A 20,916-nucleotide genomic window follows, 5' to 3' on the forward strand; every position below is an offset into this window, starting at 1 on the left:
CGAAATAATTCGAAGAAAAAAGGAAACTGTCTTTATAAAAATCAACATTGTTTAGAAAAGGGAAAGTTGTAATATCTTGGGAAGCTGACCAAAGGCTTTATTGCAGACTCGCTGGAGGTTGGGGCGCTGAGGATGGAGTGAAGAGGCAAGTCAGGGTGATCAGTAATTCAACATTAATTTTTATAAATTAGCACAATTATTTACATCAGCGCAGGACTATAGTGTTAAACTGGAGTTAAAATCCTGAAATTTACATCTGAATTGCCACGGTGTTGACATGCGGAAATGGAGGGGAAGGAGAAAATGTCACTTAAATCCCATTTTCTCGGTGCTTGGGGAGGCTCAAGTCAGTCATGTCACCCCCCCCCCCCCCCCCCCCCTGCTCCCAACCTCTCCTCAGCCATGTCCAGACCTCCAGCCTATGGTGAGGACCATCTAGGCCTCAGGCCTGGTGCCCTTGTGAATCAGGCCTCTTATCTGGCAACAAGGCCACATCACCATCCCCGCCCCCCTCACCACCTCCCTGTGCACAGTTAGGTCCATCTAACTCTCAGGCCCGGCTCCCCCAGTGAATTGGGCCTAATCAACCGCAACCCACCCACCCACATTTTGGTCCACGTAGGCCTTGGGCCCAGTCGGCTGGTGAATCAGTCCTCATACCTGGCAACCAAGGTGTCACATCATCACCCCCCCCCCCCCCCCCCCCCCCCATAGTTAGGTTCATCTAGGCCTTACACCTCATACACCTCACCCTGATGAACCGGACCTCTTGCCCACAGTAAGGCTCCGCCAGGCCTCAAAACCTCACTCTGCTACTTCAAGTCTCTGGTTCTCTCAAAGTCCAGGCTCCCCCCCCTCCCCCCCGCCCGCCGTCCAGTCTCCTTGACCTCCTCCAGGACGGTTCTTCCTGGGCTGGTCCGTGACTCTCCTTCCCTTCCTCCTGCTCAGCCTTCACCAGGTTCGAAGCCTCCTGTCCAACACCGGGCCTGCAACCATCCTCCTGCACAGGCTGGGTGTCTACATGCCCCGAGTTCTCCTCAGCCACAGGAGTCCGAATATTATATGGAGCTGCCTCCTTGGGCTCTGAAGCATGGCCTGGCGCACTCCCAGCCTCCTGGTGGCCTCTGTGAGGGTCGTGCTGTTCCTCCTGCTGCTGGTGTCCAGCCTCGGTGGGCCCCGGGAACATCTGTCCATTGTATATGTAGAGGGGCCCATTGACAGTGAGATTTGACTCGAAGGACTGGACTTGGCAGCCTGTGGCAGGGAATGAAAAATAGAATATGAGTTAGGAAGTAGAGAGACAGAGAGACTGAGGGACAGAGTTAAAGAGAGAGAGAGAGAGAGACAGACACAGAGATGGACACCGAGAGAGAGAGAGAGAGAGACAGACAGAGAGAGAGACAGAGAGAGGCATAGAAATAGAGAGCCAGAGGAGAAAGGAAGAGATGTGCTTCTACAGTGTCCTACCTTGTAGACCCACAAGTCCGTGAGCTCCGCAGACTCCACCTGGTTGCTCCCCAAAGGTGCTGTGCTGCTGTGGCCTGGGCCCAGGCTCAGGGTCTGCCGGCTGAGGGGAGAGACTTGGTCTGAGCTCGTTCTGCTCTCCCCATCTGTCTGAGGGTGAGGATGGGGAATGTGCTGGATGCTGAGTTAAAACCTCTCTCTCCTGCTGGACGCCAGCGGTCATCTGCCCCAAACGTTCACTGTCTAAATGGGGCTGTGGCTGGGCCTGGATATGGGGGTGTCTGCAGTCTGCCACTCGCTGTCCTGATGCCAAAAGTGGTACTTTCGACTCCAGACTGGTCCTGTCCTCTCCCGAGTTCTGGAACGAGAATGGAGGAGGCTGCTAAGGGTCTGAGGTTCCACGCATTGATCTTCCTCCATCTTCCCTCGAAGCTCCCCTTTCCCTCAACCCTCCCTCCATCCGTCTTCCCTCCCTTCCTCCCTCATCTATTCTGTCCTCCTTCCCCCGTCACTATGCCCTCCTTCCCTCCCGCATTCCCTCCTCTCTATCCCACCCTCCCTCTCTCCTCCCTCTATTTCCCTCACTCTCTCCTCCCTCACTCTCTCCTCCCTCCTTCCTTGCTTTGTGATCCACGGCCCTCCCTCATTCCAGAATCCCTCCTCCATGCCTCCTGCTTCACTTAGTTCCCCTCCGTCCTCCTCCCCAATTCCCGCCTCCCCTCCTCATTGCCTGCACCAACACTCCCCCCCCCCCCCTCCCCCCCCCCCCCCCCCCCCCCTCTCCTCTCCCTCTCCACACTCCCATGTCGTCCTCTACATACCTGGCTCTCTGCATGCTCCTTTGATCCTGTAATGGGGAGAGAGGGAGGTAGAGAGAGAGAGAGGGGAGGTTAGTGACAGAGTATATGATCAACGAGGGAAAACCGAGCCTCGGGAGGGATCAATAACAAACGGTCAACAACGAGGGCTATCATTTTAAGGTGAGAGACAGGAAGTTTGGAGGGGATTTGAGGGAAATATTTTGCACAGAGAGGATGGAAGGAGTCTGGAGTCCACTGCTTGGGAAGGTAGTTGAGGCAGGAAGCCTAATAACCAACACAAAGTATGTAGTTGAGCAGTTCACATGTCAGAACATTCAAGCCCATGCAACACTCAAGGCCATGCAACATTCAAGGCCATGCAACATTCAAGGCCATGCAACACTCAAGGCCATGCAACATTCAAGCCCATGCAACATTCAAGCCCATGCAACACTCAAGCCCATGCAACATTCAAGCCCATGTAACACTCAAGGCCATGCAACACTCAAGGCCATGCAACATTCAAGCCCATGCAACATTCAAGCCCATGCAACATTCAAGCCCATGCAACATTCAAGGCCATGCAACACTCAAGCCCATGCAACACTCAAGCCCATGCAACACTCAAGGCCATGCAACATTCAAGGCTGTGGACCAGGTCCTGGGAAGTGGGATGAATGTAGATTTTGTGTAGTTTTGTCGGTGCGGACTCGACGGGCCTCTCCTGCACTGTAGGAAACTATAGTAAGAAGTCTTACAACACCAGGTCAAAGTACAACAGGTTTGTTTCAAATCACTAGCTTTCAGAGCACTGCTCCTTTCTCAGGTGAAGGAAGAGGTATGTTCCAGAAACATATATATAGACAAAGTCAAAAATGCATGGAAAGACGCAGCAGACCAGCTGTGGAACACCACCAAACAGATGAGACAACGATACTACACCACCTATATGCACACCAAGAACAGGAAGCTTGAGAAACTCGGCATCACCTCCAGCAGCAACCAAGCCTCCCCCGGTACCACAGTAGAAAACAATACAGGGAAATCTATTGTCAACTTGTCGGACTACATCCTTCAACCAGACCAAATCGAAGTCCTCAGCAGAGGGTTCAATTTCTGCACCACCACCAGAATGGACCCCAACAGTCTAGCGGCAGACACGGAGGAATTCATCAGGCGAATGAGGCTCCGGGAGTTCTTCCACAGGCCACAAGAGGCTGAGAGCGAACCCAATGAGTCAACCAATGAACCGGACCAGCAGACCGAGAGATCTGCAGTGTGGCAACCGAAGAGGAAAGAGTCGATTTGGACCTCTCCGGAAGGACCCCTCCCTAGACTCGACATGTATGCTCAAGCCATCAGGAGTTGCGTCAAAGCCAGATTCATCAGTCACATTCACAAGACAGCCCCGAACTTCACCCAAGCATAACGCAATGCCATCCGCGCTCTCAAGACCAATCGTAACATCGTCATCAAACCAGCAAAGGAGGGGCCACCGCCATATTGAATAGAACAGACTACTGCAAAGAGGTGTACCGACAACTCAACAACCAGGAACACTACAGACAGTTACCCACAGATCCGATCAAGGAACACATCCACCAACTCAACAGACTGTTCAAGACCTTGGATCCAGACCTTCAGAGCACCTCTCTGAGCATTTCTGAGCATGCTCTCATCCCACGTACTCCCCGCTTTGGAGATCTCTACTGCCTGCCAAAAATACACAAGGCCAACACACCAGGATGCCCTATCGTATCAGGCAATGGGACCCTGTGTAAGAACCTCTCTGGCTACATTGAGGGCATCCTGAAACCCATCTTACAAGGTACACCCAGCTTCTGTCGCGACACGACGGACTTCCTACAGAAACTCTGCACCCATAGACCAGTTGAACCAGGAACATTCCTCGTCACAATGGATGTCTCGGCACTCTACACTGTCATCTCCCATGACAACGGCATTGCTGCAACAGCCTCAGTACTCAACACCGACAACTGCCAATCTCGAGACCCAATTCTGCAACTCATCCGCTTCATTCTGGATCACAACGTCTTCACCTCCGACAACAAGTTCTTCATCCAGACGCACGCATCAGCAATGGAGAACAAATTTGCACCTCATTATTCCAACATCTTTATTCACAAGTTTGAACAAGACCTCCTCACCGCACAGGACCTTCAACCGACGTTATACACCAGATACATCGATGACATTTTTTTCCTTTGGACCCACGGTGAAGAATCACTGAAATGACTACACAATGACATCAATAAGTTCCATCCCACCATCAGACTCACCATGGACTACTCTCCAGAATCGGTTGCATTCTTGGACACACTCATCTCCATCAAGGACGGTCACCTCAGCACTTTGCTTTACCGCAAGCCCACAGATAACCTCACGATGCTCTACTTCTCCAGCATTCACCCAAACACATTAAAGAATCCATTCTCTATGGACAAGCCCTCCCTCTACACAGGATATGCTCAGACGAGGAGGAGCGTAACAGACATCTATCGACGCTGAAAGATGCCTTCGTACGAACAGCATATGTCGCTCGACTCATCGACCGACAGTTCCAACGCGCCACAGCAAAAAACTGCACCAACCTCCTCAGAAGACAAACACGGGACACAACCAACAGAGTACCCTTCGTCGTCCAGTAACTGCGACATCTTCTTCGCAGCCTTCAACACGCCATCGATGAAGACGAATATCTTGCCAAGGTCATCCCCACACCCCTACTACTTGCCCTCAAACAACCGCGCAACCTCAAACAAACCATTGTTTGCAGCAAACTACCCAGCCTTCAGAACAGCGACCATGACACCACACAACCCTGCCATGGCAATCTCTGCAAGATATGCCAGATCATCGACATGGATACCACCATTGCACGTGAGAACACCACCCACCAGGTATGCAGTACATACTCGTGCGCCTCGGCCAACGTTGTCTACCTCATACTCTGCAGGAAAGGATGTCCCGAAGCATGGTACATTGGCGAGACCATGAAGACGCTGCGATAACGGATGAACAGACATTGCACGACAATCACCAGGCAGGAATGTTCCCTTCCAGTCGGGGAATACTTCAGCAGTCAAGGGCATTCAGCCTCTGATCTCCGGGTAAGCATTCTCCAAGGCGGCCTTCAGGACGCGCAACAACGCAAAATCGCCGAGCAGAAACTTATAGCCAAGTTCCGCACACAGGAGTACGGCCTCAACCGGGACCTTGGATTCATGTCGCATTACATTCACCCCCCACCATCGGGCCTGGGCTTGTGAAATCCTACCAACTGTCCTGGCTTGAGACAATTCACACCTCTTTTGGGGTACCCCTATCTCTGGATCTGTAAAGACTTAATTACCTGCAAATGCTAGCATTTAAAGGGTTGTCTTGCATCTTTGACTTTGTCTATATATATGTTTCTGGAACATACCTCTTCATTCACCTGAGGAAGGAGCAGTGCTACGAAAGCTAGTGATTTGAAACAAACCTGTTGGACTTTAACCTGGTGTTGTCAGACTTCTTACTGTGCTCACCCCAGTCCAACGCCGGCATCTCCACATCATCGTATGAAACTATGGCAAAGACCAACCTCTCCGACCATCGCCCTCCCGCAACTCACACTTTTCCAGCCCCTGACAAAATACCTGGATCCCCTCTCGCTGAGAGGCGAAGACCTCCAGACATTTGTGAAGCTGTAGGGCAAAGGGCCAATGAGGGGTGGCAGCTCATGGCGAGGGTCCCAAACCTCCCAGCCTCTCCTAAACTGGGGTGGGGTGAGTGAGGGGGTAGAAGCGACATAGGAACAGCCCTCGAGCCTGCCCCGCCAATCATGGCTGATCTTTGGCCCAATTCTATATAACTGCCTTTGGCCCGTATCCCTTAATATCTTTGCTTAACAAAAATCTATCTCAGATTTAAAATTAACAACTGATCAACTGCTGTTTGTGGGAGAGAGTTCCAAACCTCTTCCACCCTTTGAGTGGAGATGGTCTTCCTAACATCTCTCCAAAACGGTCTGGCCCTAATTTTTAGACTATGCCCCCTAGTTTTAGAATCTCCAACCAGTAGAAATAGTTTATCTTTATCTGTTAATGTATTGAATACTTTGATCAGATCATCCCTTAACCTTCTAAATTGTGGCGAAAACTGGTCTAATTTGAGTAAGCTCTTCCCGTAACTCAACCCGTCATCCGGGCATCATTTTTGTAAATCAACGTTGCTCTCCCTCGAAGGTCAACATATCCTTCCTAAGGTGTGGTGCCCAGAACTGCTCCCAGTGACTCCAAGTGAGGTTTAACCAGGGTTTTGTTTCACTGCAGCATAACCAGGGGCTGGTTTAGCTCACTTGGCTAAATCGCTGGCTTTTACAGCAGACCAAGCAGGCCAGCAGCACGGTTCGATTCCCGGAACCAGCCTTCCCGGACAGGCGCTGGAATGTGGAGACTAGGGGCTTTTCACAGTAACTTCATTGAAGCCTACTCATGACAATAAGCGATTTTCATTTTTTTTTTCAACCCCTGTGTCTTTATATTCCAGTCCTCTAGACCCTCAGAGGCCGAGCAGCGCCTGTGACCTCTACCCTTTCTCCAGAGGCAAGTTGCAACCTCGTCTCGGACCCATGGAATCAAACGCACGGTGTCGGCTGCCTCGAGGGGAGGGTGAGGGGAGAGGGTGCGTGAGGGCTGGAGTTGACCTCAGTACTCCAGGGGTTTAGTTCGCGAGGCAGGACTGACCTCTACAACGCCTGCCACTCCGGATGAAGGCGAGGAACCCAGCCAAGAATCCACAGGAGAGGGTGGTGAGCAATAAAACAATGATCAGCACATAGGAAAAATGCAAACCTGAAACATAATATAGAGTGTTAGATATAGAGTAACTCTCCCTCCATACTGCCCCATCAAACACTCCCAGGAGAGGAACATCACGGGGTTAGATACAAAGTAAAGCGCCCTCTACACTGTCCCCATCAAACATTCCCAGGACAGGTACAACATGGAGATAGGTAGAGTAAATCTCCTTTTACATTGACCCCCTCAAACACTCCCAGGGTAGGTACAGCATGGGGTTAGATGCAGGGTAAAGTTCCCTCGACACTGTCCCCATCAAACACTCCCAGGACAGGTACAGCACAGGGTTAGATACAGAGTAAAGCTCCCTCTACACTGTCCCCATCAAACACTCCCAGGACAGGTACAGCACGGAGATAGATACAGAGTAAAGCTCCCTCTACACTGTCCCCATCAAACACTCCCAGGACGGGTACATCATGGGGTTAGATACAGCGTAACGCTCCCTCTACACTGTCCCCATCAAACACTCCCAGGACAGGTACAGCACGGGGATAGATACAGAGTAAAGGTCCCTCCACATTGTCCCCATCTGATGTGCATGTTGGACAAGATGGGTTTTCAGTCAATCAGATACTTACTGTTGGTCTGTTGGTTGATGGATGTGGTGAGAAGATCGTTGACTTGTGTGGTACCCAGCATCCACATGGACCCCTCACAAACACTGTCTGATTCACGAGATCCAGGTTGGAACTCAATCAAACCAAGCTCGTCACAGCTGCAGAGAGTGAGAGAGCAAGAGATGGAATGAGAGTGATTAAGAGAGAGAGAGAAAGAGAGAGAGCGAGAGGATGAAACGAAGGAGGAAAGTGAATAGACAGATACTAAAGAGGCAATTAAGTTGCAGTGAGAGAGTTTAGCATTTATATCAATAAATTAAAGTGTAGTCTAAGATATTCAGTACTGATGGAGTGCCACACTGTCGGAGGGTCAGGACTGAGGGAGTGCTGCACTGTCAGAGGGTCAGGACTGAGGGAGTGCCTCACTATCAGAGAATCAGTACTGAGGGAGTGCCACACTGTCATAGGATCAGTACTGAGGGAGTACTGCACTGCCAGAGGGTCGGTATTGAGGGAGTGCCACACAGGGTGGAACTCTCTCCCATAAACAGCAGTTGACAGCATCCAGAGGGTCAATCCTGAGGGAGTCCCTCACTATCAGAGAGGCAGTTCTGAGGGAGTGTTGCACTGTCGTACGATCAGTACTGAGGGAGTGCTGTACTGTCGGAGGGTCAGTACTGAGGGCATGCCACACTGTTGTAGGGTAGGACTTAGGGAGTGCTGCACTGTCGGAGCATCAGTACTCAGGGAGTGCCGTGCTGTCGGACGATCAGTACTGAGGCAGTGTCGCACTAAAATGAAAAACGAAAACGTAAATCACTTATTGTCACGAGTAGGCTTCAATGAAGTTACTGTGAAAAGCCCCTAGTCGCCACATTCCGGCGCCTGTTCGGGGAGGCTGGTACAGTGTGGGAGGGCTGGTGACGGAGGGTCTGTACTGAGGGAGCGCCGCACTGTCAGAGGATCAGTGCTGAGGGAGTGCCGCACTCTCTGGGGATCAGTACTGAGGGAGTGTCGCACTGTCTGAGGATCAGTACTGAGGGAGTGCCTCATATCAGAGACTCAGGGCGCGATTCTCCCGAGTCACGCAGACTCGGGAAGCTGGCGTCAAAAACGGGCGGGTTTGACGCCAGCCTCCGCCCCCCCCGACCGGGAACCGATTCAGCTCCCCGGTCGGGGCTAGCATCGCGCGGCCGTGAACTCCGGCATCGCGGGCTTAACGAATTTCGTTAAGCCCGCCAGCCAGAGTTAGCGACGGCTGACGCGTCAGATGACGTCAGCCGCGCATGCGCGGATTGGACGACTCCAACCCACGTATGCGCGGATGACGTCATCACGCATATGCGTGAAACCCGCGCATGCGCGGGCCGGTATGCCCCTCAGCCGCCCCGCGAATGGATACAGCGGGGCGGCGGAGGGAGAAAGAGTGCGCGGGGTAAGTACCAGCTGCCCGCGATCGGTGCCCACCGATCGCGGGCCCATGGCACCCTTGGCACGGCCGTGGTACTGCCGTGCCAATCGGTGCCATGGTTCCCAAGATCGGGACTTTACGGCCGTTTTTACAAACGGTCAGACCAGGTGTGTTTTACGTTCATAAAAACAGCCAGCCGTAAAGGCCTTGGAAATCGGCCCATCGGCCAGGGGTGAATCGCTGCTCGCCGTAAAAAAACGGCGGGCAGTGATTCGTGTCGGGAGGCGGGGGGGGGGGAGAATAGCGGGAGGGCGTCGGACCAGCGTGGCGGTACAAATTTACGCCGCCCGCTATTCTCCGCCCCGTCGTGAGTGCGGAGAATCGCGCCCTCAGTATTGAGGGGGTGCTGCACTATCATAGGATCAGTACTCTTTCATCGAAGACCATCCCTGTAATCCACCTAACCATCCCAATGACGACCATAACTCTAATCCCCCAACTCTTATATCAAAGACCATCCTCAAATCCCTTAACCTTCGCGTCGAAGAACATCCCTCTATTTCCCCAACTCTCCTTTCGAAGATTATCCCTCCAATCTATGTTCTACATTCTAAACCTCTGATTTACAGTGAAGACCACCCCTCTAATCCCTTAACCCTCCCGTTGGTGACCATCTCTCTAATAACCCAACTCTCCTTTCGATGACCATCCCTCTAATCCACCTAACTCACCATTGAAGACCATTCCACTAATTCCCTAACACTCCCATTGACGATTATCCCTTTAATCCCCCTAACTCTCCTGTCAATGGCCTTCCCACTAGACCCTTAACTCACCATCAATGGCCATCCCACTAGTCCCCTAACTAACAATCGAAGACCATCCCTCAAATCCCCTAACTCTCCATTGAAGACGATCCCTCTACCTCTCCTATCGATGGCCATCGCCTAATCGCCTATCGAATGCCGTACCACTAGTCCATTAACCAGCTCCTGCAGAAAAAAACACTTACTTTGTGTGTTTTCTGCATTTGCTGAATGATGTTACATTCTGGAATGTTCCAGGAGGGCATTTGCTGCAAATTGTGTCAACCCTATGCGAACCTGTAAGGGCAGATCAAAACATTTGATCACAGTGTATATAATACATGTACTAGAAACCCGGAGGTGAGTTACAGACTGGAATATAATCGAGGGGTTTGGGGTGGTTTATATATAGAATAACAGATACCCGGGAGTGAGTTACAGACTGGAATCTAATCGAGGGGTTCGGGGTGGTTTATATATAGAATAACAGATACCCGGGAATGAGTTACAGACTGGAATCTAATCGAGGTGTTTGAGGTAGTTTATATATAGAATAACATATAGCTATGTATAGAATAACAGATAGAATAACGGGAGTAAGTTACAGACTGGAATCTAATCTAAGGGTTCTGGGTTGTTTATACATAAAATAACAGCTACCCGGGAGTGATTTACCGACTGGAATCTAATCTAAGGGTTCTGGGTGGTTTATATATAGAATAACAGATACCCGGGAGTGAGTTACAGACTGGAATCTAATCGACGGGTTCGGGGTGGTTAATATATAGAATAACAGATACCCGGGAGTCAGTTACAGACTGCAATCCAATCGAGGGATTCAGGGTGGTTTTTATGCAGAATAACAGATACCCGGGAGTGATTTACAGACTGGAATCGAATCGAGGGGTTCGGGGTGGTTTTTATGTAGAATAACAGATACCCGGGAGTGATTTACAGACTGGAATCGAATCGAGTGGTTCGGGGTGGTTTATATATAGAATAACAGATACCCGGGAGAGAGTTACAGACTGGAATATAATCGAGGGGTTCGGGGTGGTTTATATATAGAATAACAGATACCCGGGAGTGAGTTACAGACTGGAATCTAATCGAGGGGTTCGGGGTGGTTTATATATAGAATAACAGATACACGGGAATGAGTTACAGACTGGAATCTAATCGAGGGGTCCGGGGTGGTTTATATATAGAATAACAGATACCCGGGAATGAGTTACAGACTGGAATCTAATCGAGGGCTTTGGGGTGGTTTATATATAGAATAACAGATACCCGGGAATGAGTTACAGACTGGAATCTAATCGAGGGGTTTGGGGCGGTTTATATATAGAATAACAGATACCCGGGAGTGAGTTACAGACTGGAATCTAATCGAGGGGTTCGGGGTGGTTTATATATAGAATAACAGATACCTGGGAATGAGTTCCAGACTGGAATCTAATCGAGGGGTCCGGGGTGGTTTATATATAGAATAACAGATACCCGGGAATGAGTTACAGACTGGAATCTAATCGAGGGGTTCGGGGTGGTTTATATATAGAATAACAGATACCCGGGAGTGAGTTACAGACTGGACACCAATCGAGGGGTTCGGGGTGGTTTATATATAGAATAACAGATACCCGGGAGTGAGTTACAGACTGGAATCTAATCGAGGTGTTTGAGGTAGTTTATATATAGAATAACATATAGCTATGTATAGAATAACAGATAGAATAACGGGAGTAAGTTACAGACTGGAATGTAATCGAAGGGTTCTGGGTGGTTTATACATAAAATAACAGCTACCCGGGAGTGATTGACCGACTGGAATCTAATCTAAGGGTTCTGGGTGGTTTATATATAGAATAACAGATACCCGGGAGTGAGTTACAGACTGGAATCTAATCGACGGGTTCGGGGTGGTTAATATATAGAATAACAGATACCCGGGAGTCAGTTACAGACTGCAATCCAATCGAGGGGTTCAGGGTGGTTTTTATGTAGAATAACAGATACCCGGGAGTGATTTACAGACTGGAATCGAATCGAGGGGTTCGGGGTGGTTTTTATGTAGAATAACAGATACCCGGGAGTGATTTACAGACTGGAATCGAATCGAATGGTTCGGGGTGGTTTATATATAGAATAACAGATACCCGGGAGAGAGTTACAGACTGGAATATAATCGAGGGGTTCGGGGTGGTTTATATATAGAATAACAGATACCCGGGAGTGAGTTACAGACTGGAATCTAATCGAGGGGTTCGGGGTGGTTTATATGTAGAACAACAGATACCCGGGAGTGAGTTACAGACTGGAATCTAATCGAGGGGTTCGGGGTGGTTTATATGTAGAACAACAGATACCCGGGAGTGAGTTACAGACTGGAATCTAATCGAGGGGTTCGGGGTGGTTTATATGTAGAACAACAGATACCCGGGAGTGAGTTACAGACTGGAATCTAATCGAGGGGTTCGGGGTAGTTTATATATAGAATAGCAGATACCCGGGAATGAGTTACAGACTGGAAACTAATCGAGGGGTCCGGGGTGGTTTATATATAGAATAGCAGATACCCGGGAGTGAGTTACAGACTGGAATTTAATCAAGGGGTTCAGGATGGTTTATATACAGAATAACAGATACCCGGGAGTGAGTTACAGACTGGAATCTAATCGAGGGGTTCAGGGTGGTTTATATATAGAATAACAGATACCCGGGAGTGAGTTACAGACTGGACACTAATCGAGGGGTTCGGGGTGGTTTATATATAGAATAACAGATACCCGGGAGTGAGTTACAGACTGGAATCTAATCGAGGGGTTTGAGGTATTTTATATAGAGAATAACATATAGCTATGTATAGAATAACAGATAGAATAACGGGAGTAAGTTACAGACTGGTATCAAATCTAAGGGTTCTGGGTGGTTTATATATAGAATAACAGATACCCGGGAGTGAATTACAGACTGGAATATAATCGGGGGGTTCAGGGTGGTTTATATATACAATAACAGATACCCGGGAGTGATTTACAGTCTGGAATTGAATCGAGGGTTTCGGGTTGACTTATATATAGAATAACAGATACCCCGTAGTGAGTTTCAGACTGGAATCAAAGCGAGAGGTTCGGGGTGGTTTATATATAGAATAACAGATACCCGGGAGTGAGTTACAGACTGGAATCTAATCGAGGGGTTTGGGGTGGTTTATATATAGAATAACAGATACCCGGGAGTGAGTTACAGACTGGGATCCAATCGAGGGGTTCAGAGTGGTTTATATATAGAATAACAGATACCCGGGAGTGATTTACAGACTGGAATCGAATCGAGGGGTTCGGAGTGGTTTATATATAGAATAACAGATACCCGGGAGTGATTTACAGACTGGAATCGAATCGAGGGGTTCGGAGTGGTTTATATATAGAATAACAGATACCCGGGACTGAGTTACAGACTGGAATCTAATCGAGGGGTTCGGGGTGGTATATTAATAGAATAACAGATACCCGGGAGTGAGTTAAAGACTGGAATCTAATCGAGGGGTTCGGGTGGTTTATATAACAGATACCCGGGAGTGATTTACCAGCTGGAATCTAATCGAGGGGTTCGGGTTGGCTTATATATAGAATAACAGATACCCCGGAGTGAGTTTCAGACTGGAATCCAAGCGAGAGGTTCGGGGTGGTTTATATATAGAATAACAGATACCCGGGAGTGAGTTACAGACTGAAATCTAATCGAGGGGTTTGGGGTGGTTTATATATAGAATAACAGATACCCGGGAGTGAGTTACAGACTGGAATGTAATCGAGGTGTTTGGGGTGGTTTATGTATAGAATAACAGATACCCGGGCGTCAGTTACAGACTGGGATCCAATCGAGGGGTTCAGAGTGGTTTATATATAGAATAACAGATACCCGGGAGTGATTTACAGACTGGAATCGAATCGAGGGGTTCGGAGTGGTTTATATATAGAATAACAGATACCCGGGAGTGATTTACAGACTGGAATCGAATCGAGGGGTTCGGAGTGGTTTATATATAGAATAACAGATACCCGGGAGTGAGTTACAGACTGGAATCTAATCGAGGGGTTCGAGGTGGTATATATATAGAATAACAGATACCCGGGAGTGAGTTAAAGACTGGAATCTAATCGAGGTGTTTGAGGTAGTTTATATATAGAATAACATATAGCTATGTATAGAATAACAGATAGAATAACGGGAGTAAGTTACAGACTGGAATCTAATCGAAGGGTTCTGGGTTGTTTATACATAAAATAACAGCTACCCGGGAGTGATTTACCGACTGGAATCTAATCTAAGGGTTCTGGGTGGTTTATATATAGAATAACAGATACCCGGGAGTGAGTTACAGACTGGAATCTAATCGACGGGTTCGGGGTGGTTAATATATAGAATAACAGATACCCGGGAGTCAGTTACAGACTGCAATCCAATCGAGGGATTCAGGGTGGTTTTTATGTAGAATAACAGATACCCGGGAGTGATTTACAGACTGGAATCGAATCGAGGGGTTCGGGGTGGTTTTTATGTAGAATAACAGATACCCGGGAGTGATTTACAGACTGGAATCGAATCGAGTGGTTCGGGGTGGTTTATATATAGAATAGCAGATACCCGGGAGTGAGTTACAGACTGGAATTTAATCAAGGGGTTCAGGATGGTTTATATACAGAATAACAGATACCCGGGAGTGAGTTACAGACTGGAATCTAATCGAGGGGTTCAGGGTGGTTTATATATAGAATAACAGATACCCGGGAGTGAGTTACAGACTGGACACTAATCGAGGGGTTCGGGGTGGTTTATATATAGAATAACAGATACCCGGGAGTGAGTTACAGACTGGAATCTAATCGAGGGGTTTGAGGTATTTTATATAGAGAATAACATATAGCTATGTATAGAATAACAGATAGAATAACGGGAGTAAGTTACAGACTGGTATCAAATCTAAGGGTTCTGGGTGGTTTAAATATAGAATAACAGATACCCGGGAGTGAATTACAGACTGGAATATAATCGGGGGGTTCAGGGTGGTTTATATATACAATAACAGATACCCGGGAGTGATTTACAGTCTGGAATTGAATCGAGGGTTTCGGGTTGACTTATATATAGAATAACAGATACCCCGTAGTGAGTTTCAGACTGGAATCCAAGCGAGAGGTTCGGGGTGGTTTATATATAGAATAACAGATACCCGGGAGTGAGTTACAGACTGGAATCTAATCGAGGGGTTTGGGGTGGTTTATATATAGAATAACAGATACCCGGGAGTGAGTTACAGACTGGGATCCAATCGAGGGGTTCAGAGTGGTTTATATATAGAATAACAGATACCCGGGAGTGATTTACAGACTGGAATCGAATCGAGGGGTTCGGAGTGGTTTATATATAGAATAACAGATACCCGGGAGTGATTTACAGACTGGAATCGAATCGAGGCGTTCGGAGTGGTTTATATATAGAATAACAGATACCCGGGACTGAGTTACAGACTGGAATCTAATCGAGGGGTTCGGGGTGGTATATTAATAGAATAACAGATACCCGGGAGTGAGTTAAAGACTGGAATCTAATCGAGGGGTTCGGGTGGTTTATATAACAGATACCCGGGAGTGATTTACCAGCTGGAATCTAATCGAGGGGTTCGGGTTGGCTTATATATAGAATAACAGATACCCCGGAGTGAGTTTCAGACTGGAATCCAAGCGAGAGGTTCGGGGTGGTTTATATATAGAATAACAGATACCCGGGAGTGAGTTACAGACTGAAATCTAATCGAGGGGTTTGGGGTGGTTTATATATAGAATAACAGATACCCGGGAGTGAGTTACAGACTGGAATGTAATCGAGGTGTTTGGGGTGGTTTATGTATAGAATAACAGATACCCGGGCGTCAGTTACAGACTGGGATCCAATCGAGGGGTTCAGAGTGGTTTATATATAGAATAACAGATACCCGGGAGTGATTTACAGACTGGAATCGAATCGAGGGGTTCGGAGTGGTTTATATATAGAATAACAGATACCCGGGAGTGATTTACAGACTGGAATCGAATCGAGGGGTTCGGAGTGGTTTATATATAGAATAACAGATACCCGGGAGTGAGTTACAGACTGGAATCTAATCGAGGGGTTCGAGGTGGTATATATATAGAATAACAGATACCCGGGAGTGAGTTAAAGACTGGAATCTAATCGAGGTGTTTGAGGTAGTTTATATATAGAATAACATATAGCTATGTATAGAATAACAGATAGAATAACGGGAGTAAGTTACAGACTGGAATCTAATCGAAGGGTTCTGGGTTGTTTATACATAAAATAACAGCTACCCGGGAGTGATTTACCGACTGGAATCTAATCTAAGGGTTCTGGGTGGTTTATATATAGAATAACAGATACCCGGGAGTGAGTTACAGACTGGAATCTAATCGACGGGTTCGGGGTGGTTAATATATAGAATAACAGATACCCGGGAGTCAGTTACAGACTGCAATCCAATCGAGGGATTCAGGGTGGTTTTTATGTAGAATAACAGATACCCGGGAGTGATTTACAGACTGGAATCGAATCGAGGGGTTCGGGGTGGTTTTATGTAGAATAACAGATACCCGGGAGTGATTTACAGACTGGAATCGAATCGAGTGGTTCGGGGTGGTTTATATATAGAATAACAGATACCCGGGAGAGAGTTACAGACTGGAATATAATCGAGGGGTTCGGGGTGGTTTATATATAGAATAACAGATACCCGGGAGTGAGTTACAGACTGGAATCTAATCGAGGGGTTCGGGGTGGTTTATATATAGAATAACAGATACCCGGGAATGAGTTACAGACTGGAATCTAATCGAGGGGTCCGGGGTGGTTTATATATAGAATAACAGATACCCGGGAATGAGTTACAGACTGGAATCTAATCGAGGGGTTTGGGGTGGTTTATATATAGAATAACAGATACCCGGGAATGTGTTACAGACTGGAATCTAATCGAGGGGTTTGGGGCGGTTTATATATAGAATAACAGATACCCGGGAGTGAGTTACAGACTGGAATCTAATCGAGGGGTTCGGGGTGGTTTATATATAGAATAACAGATACCTGGGAATGAGTTCCAGACTGGAATCTAATCGAGGGGTCCGGGGTGGTTTATATATAGAATAACAGATACCCGGGAATGAGTTACAGACTGGAATCTAATCGAGGGGTTCGGGGTGGTTTATATATAGAATAACAGATACCCGGGAGTGAGTTACAGACTGGACACTAATCGAGGGGTTCGGGGTGGTTTATATATAGAATAACAGATACCCGGGAGTGAGTTACAGACTGGAATCTAATCGAGGTGTTTGAGGTAGTTTATATATAGAATAACATATAGCTATGTATAGAATAACAGATAGAATAACGGGAGTAAGTTACAGACTGGAATGTAATCGAAGGGTTCTGGGTGGTTTATACATAAAATAACAGCTACCCGGGAGTGATTGACCGACTGGAATCTAATCTAAGGGTTCTGGGTGGTTTATATATAGAATAACAGATACCCGGGAGTGAGTTACAGACTGGAATCTAATCGACGGGTTCGGGGTGGTTAATATATAGAATAACAGATACCCGGGAGTCAGTTACAGACTGCAATCCAATCGAGGGGTTCAGGGTGGTTTTTATATAGAATAACAGATACCCGGGAGTGATTTACAGACTGGAATCGAATCGAATGGTTCGGGGTGGTTTATATATAGAATAACAGATACCCGGGAGAGAGTTACAGACTGGAATATAATCGAGGGGTTCGGGGTGGTTTATATATAGAATAACAGATACCCGGGAGTGAGTTACAGACTGGAATCTAATCGAGGGGTTCGGGGTGGTTTATATATAGAATAACAGATACCCGGGAGAGAGTTACAGACTGGAATCGAATCGAATGGTTCGGGGTGGTTTATATATAGAATAACAGATACCCGGGAGAGAGTTACAGACTGGAATATAATCGAGGGGTTTGGGGTGGTTTATATATAGAATTACAGATACCCGGGAATGAGTTACAGACTGGAAACTAATCGAGGGGTCCGGGGTGGTTTATATATAGAATAGCAGATACCCGGGAGTGAGTTACAGACTGGAATTTAATCAAGGGGTTCAGGATGGTTTATATACAGAATAACAGATACCCGGGAGTGAGTTACAGACTGGAATCTAATCGAGGGGTTCAGGGTGGTTTATATTTAGAATAACAGATACCCGGGAGTGAGTTACAGACTGGACACTAATCGAGGGGTTCGGGGTGGTTTATATATAGAATAACAGATACCCGGGAGTGAGTTACAGACTGGAATCGAATCGAGGGGTTTGAGGTATTTTATATAGAGAATAACATATAGCTATGTATAGAATAACAGATAGAATAACGTGAGTAAGTTACAGACTGGTATCAAATCTAAGGGTTCTGGGTGGTTTATATATAGAATAACAGATACCCGGGAGTGAATTACAGACTGGAATATAATCGGGGGGTTCGGGGTGGTTTATATATACAATAACAGATACCCGGGAGTGATTTACAGTCTGGAATCTAATCGAGGGTTCGGGTGGTTTATATATAGAATAACAGATACCCGGAGTGAGTTACAGACTGGAATCTAATCGAGGGGTTCGGGGTGGTTTATATATAGAATAACAGATACCCGGGAGTGAGTTACAGACTGGAATCTAATCGAGGGGTTCGGGGTGGTTTATATATAGAATAACAGATACCCGGGAGTGAGTTACAGACTGGAATCTAATCGAGGGGTTCAGGGTGGTTTATATATAGAATAACAGATACCCGGGAGTGAGTTACAGACTGGAATCTAATCGAGGGGTTCGGAGTGGTTTATATATAGAATAACAGATACCCGGGAGTGAGTTACAGACTGGAATCTAATCGAGGGGTTCGGAGTGGTTTATATATAGAATAACAGATACCCGGGAGTGAGTTACAGACTGGAATCTAATCGAGGGGTTCGGGGTGGTTATATTATAGAATAACAGATACCCGGGAGTGATTTACAGACTGGAATCGAATCGAGGGGTTCGGGTGGTTTATATAACAGATACCCGGGAGTGATTTACCAGCTGGAATCTAATCGAGGGGTTCGGGTTGGCTTATATATAGAATAACAGATACCCCGGAGTGAGTTTCAGACTGGAATCCAAGCGAGAGGTTCGGGGTGGTTTATATATAGAATAACAGATACCCGGGAGTGAGTTACAGACTGAAATCTAATCGAGGGGTTTGGGGTGGTTTATATATAGAATAACAGATACCCGGGAGTGAGTTACAGACTGGAATGTAATCGAGGTGTTTGTGGTGGTTTATGTATAGAATAACAGATACCCGGGCGTCAGTTACAGACTGGGATCCAATCGAGGGGTTCAGAGTGGTTTATATATAGAATAACAGATACCCGGGAGTGATTTACAGACTGGAATCGAATCGAGGGGTTCGGAGTGGTTTATATACAGAATAACAGATACCCGGGAGTGATTTACAGACTGGAATCGAATCGAGGGGTTCGGAGTGGTTTATATATAGAATAACAGATACCCGGGAGTGAGTTACAGACTGGAATCCAATCGAGGGGTTCGGGGTGGTATATATATAGAATAACAGATACCCGGGAGTGAGTTAAAGACTGGAATCTAATCGAGGGGTTCGGGTGGTTTATATAACAGATACCCGGGAGTGATTTACCAGCTGGAATCTAATCGAGGGGTTCGGGTTGGCTTATATATAGAATAACAGATACCCCGGAGTGAGTTTCAGGCTGGAATCCAATCGAGGGGTTCGGGGTGGTTTATATATAGAATAACAGATACCCGGGAGTGAGTTACAGACTGGAATCTAATCGAGGGGTTCGGGGTGGTTGATATATAGAATAACAGATACCCGGGAGTGAGTTAAAGACTGGAATCTAATCGAGGGGTTCAGGGTGGTTTATATATACGATAACAGATACCCGGGAGTGATTTACAGGCTGGAATCTAATCGAGGGGTTCGGGGTGGCTAATATATAGAATAACAGATACCCGGGAGTGATTTACAGGCTGGAATCTAATCGAGGTGTTCGGGGTGGTTTATATATAGAATAACAGATACCCGGGTGTGAGTTACAGACTAGAATCTAATCGAGGGGTTCGGGGTGGTTTACATATAGAATAACAGATACCAGGGAGTGAGTTAAAGACTGGAATCTAATCGAGAGGTTCTGGGTGGTTTATATATACAATATGAGATACCCGGGAGTGATTTACAGGCTGGAATCTAATCGAGGGGTTCGGGGTGGCTTATATATAGAATAACAGATACCCGGGAGTGAGTTACAGACTGGAATCTAATCGAGGGGTTTGGGGTGGTTTATATATAGAATAACAGATACCCGGGAGTGATTTACAGACTGGAATCTAATCGAGTGCTTTGGAAAGTTTAAAATATATGAAATAACAGATACCCGGGTGTGATTTGCAGACTGGAATCTAATCGAGGGGCTCGGGGTGGTTTATATATAGAATAACAGATACCCGGGAGTGAGTTACAGACTGGAATCTAATCTAAGGGTTCTGGGTGGTTTATATATAGAATAACAGATACCCGGGAGTGAGTTACAGACTGGAATCTAATCGACGGGTTCGGGGTGGTTAATATATAGAATAACAGATACCCGGGAGTGATTTACAGACTGGAATCGAATCGAGGCGTTCGGAGTGGTTTATATATAGAATAACAGATACCCGGGACTGAGTTACAGACTGGAATCTAATCGAGGGGTTCGGGGTGGTATATTAATAGAATAACAGATACCCGGGAGTGAGTTAAAGACTGGAATCTAATCGAGGGGTTCGGGTGGTTTATATAACAGATACCCGGGAGTGATTTACCAGCTGGAATCTAATCGAGGGGTTCGGGTTGGCTTATATATAGAATAA

At 47.0% G+C, this 20,916-nt stretch overlaps 1 protein-coding gene across 1 annotated transcript in view; it reads right to left on the reverse strand.

Annotated features, from left to right (window-relative positions):
- Positions 1-367: 367 nt before the first annotated feature.
- Positions 368-20,916, reverse strand: part of LOC119950780 (tumor necrosis factor receptor superfamily member 3-like) — a 45,304-nt gene continuing 24,755 nt past the window's right edge. The window contains exons 5-10 of the mRNA XM_038773551.1: positions 10,110-10,200; positions 7,708-7,844; positions 7,013-7,120; positions 2,286-2,311; positions 1,468-1,822; positions 368-1,254 (exon numbers count right to left, since the gene is read on the reverse strand). Coding sequence (XP_038629479.1) covers positions 818-1,254; positions 1,468-1,822; positions 2,286-2,311; positions 7,013-7,120; positions 7,708-7,844; positions 10,110-10,200 — 1,154 coding nt within the window. The 3' untranslated portion in view covers positions 368-817. The remainder of the gene's footprint in view (positions 1,255-1,467; positions 1,823-2,285; positions 2,312-7,012; positions 7,121-7,707; positions 7,845-10,109; positions 10,201-20,916) is intronic.

This window comes from Scyliorhinus canicula, chromosome 16 (assembly GCF_902713615.1).
Source record: "Scyliorhinus canicula chromosome 16, sScyCan1.1, whole genome shotgun sequence".
NCBI classification, from domain to species: Eukaryota; Metazoa; Chordata; class Chondrichthyes; order Carcharhiniformes; family Scyliorhinidae; genus Scyliorhinus; species Scyliorhinus canicula.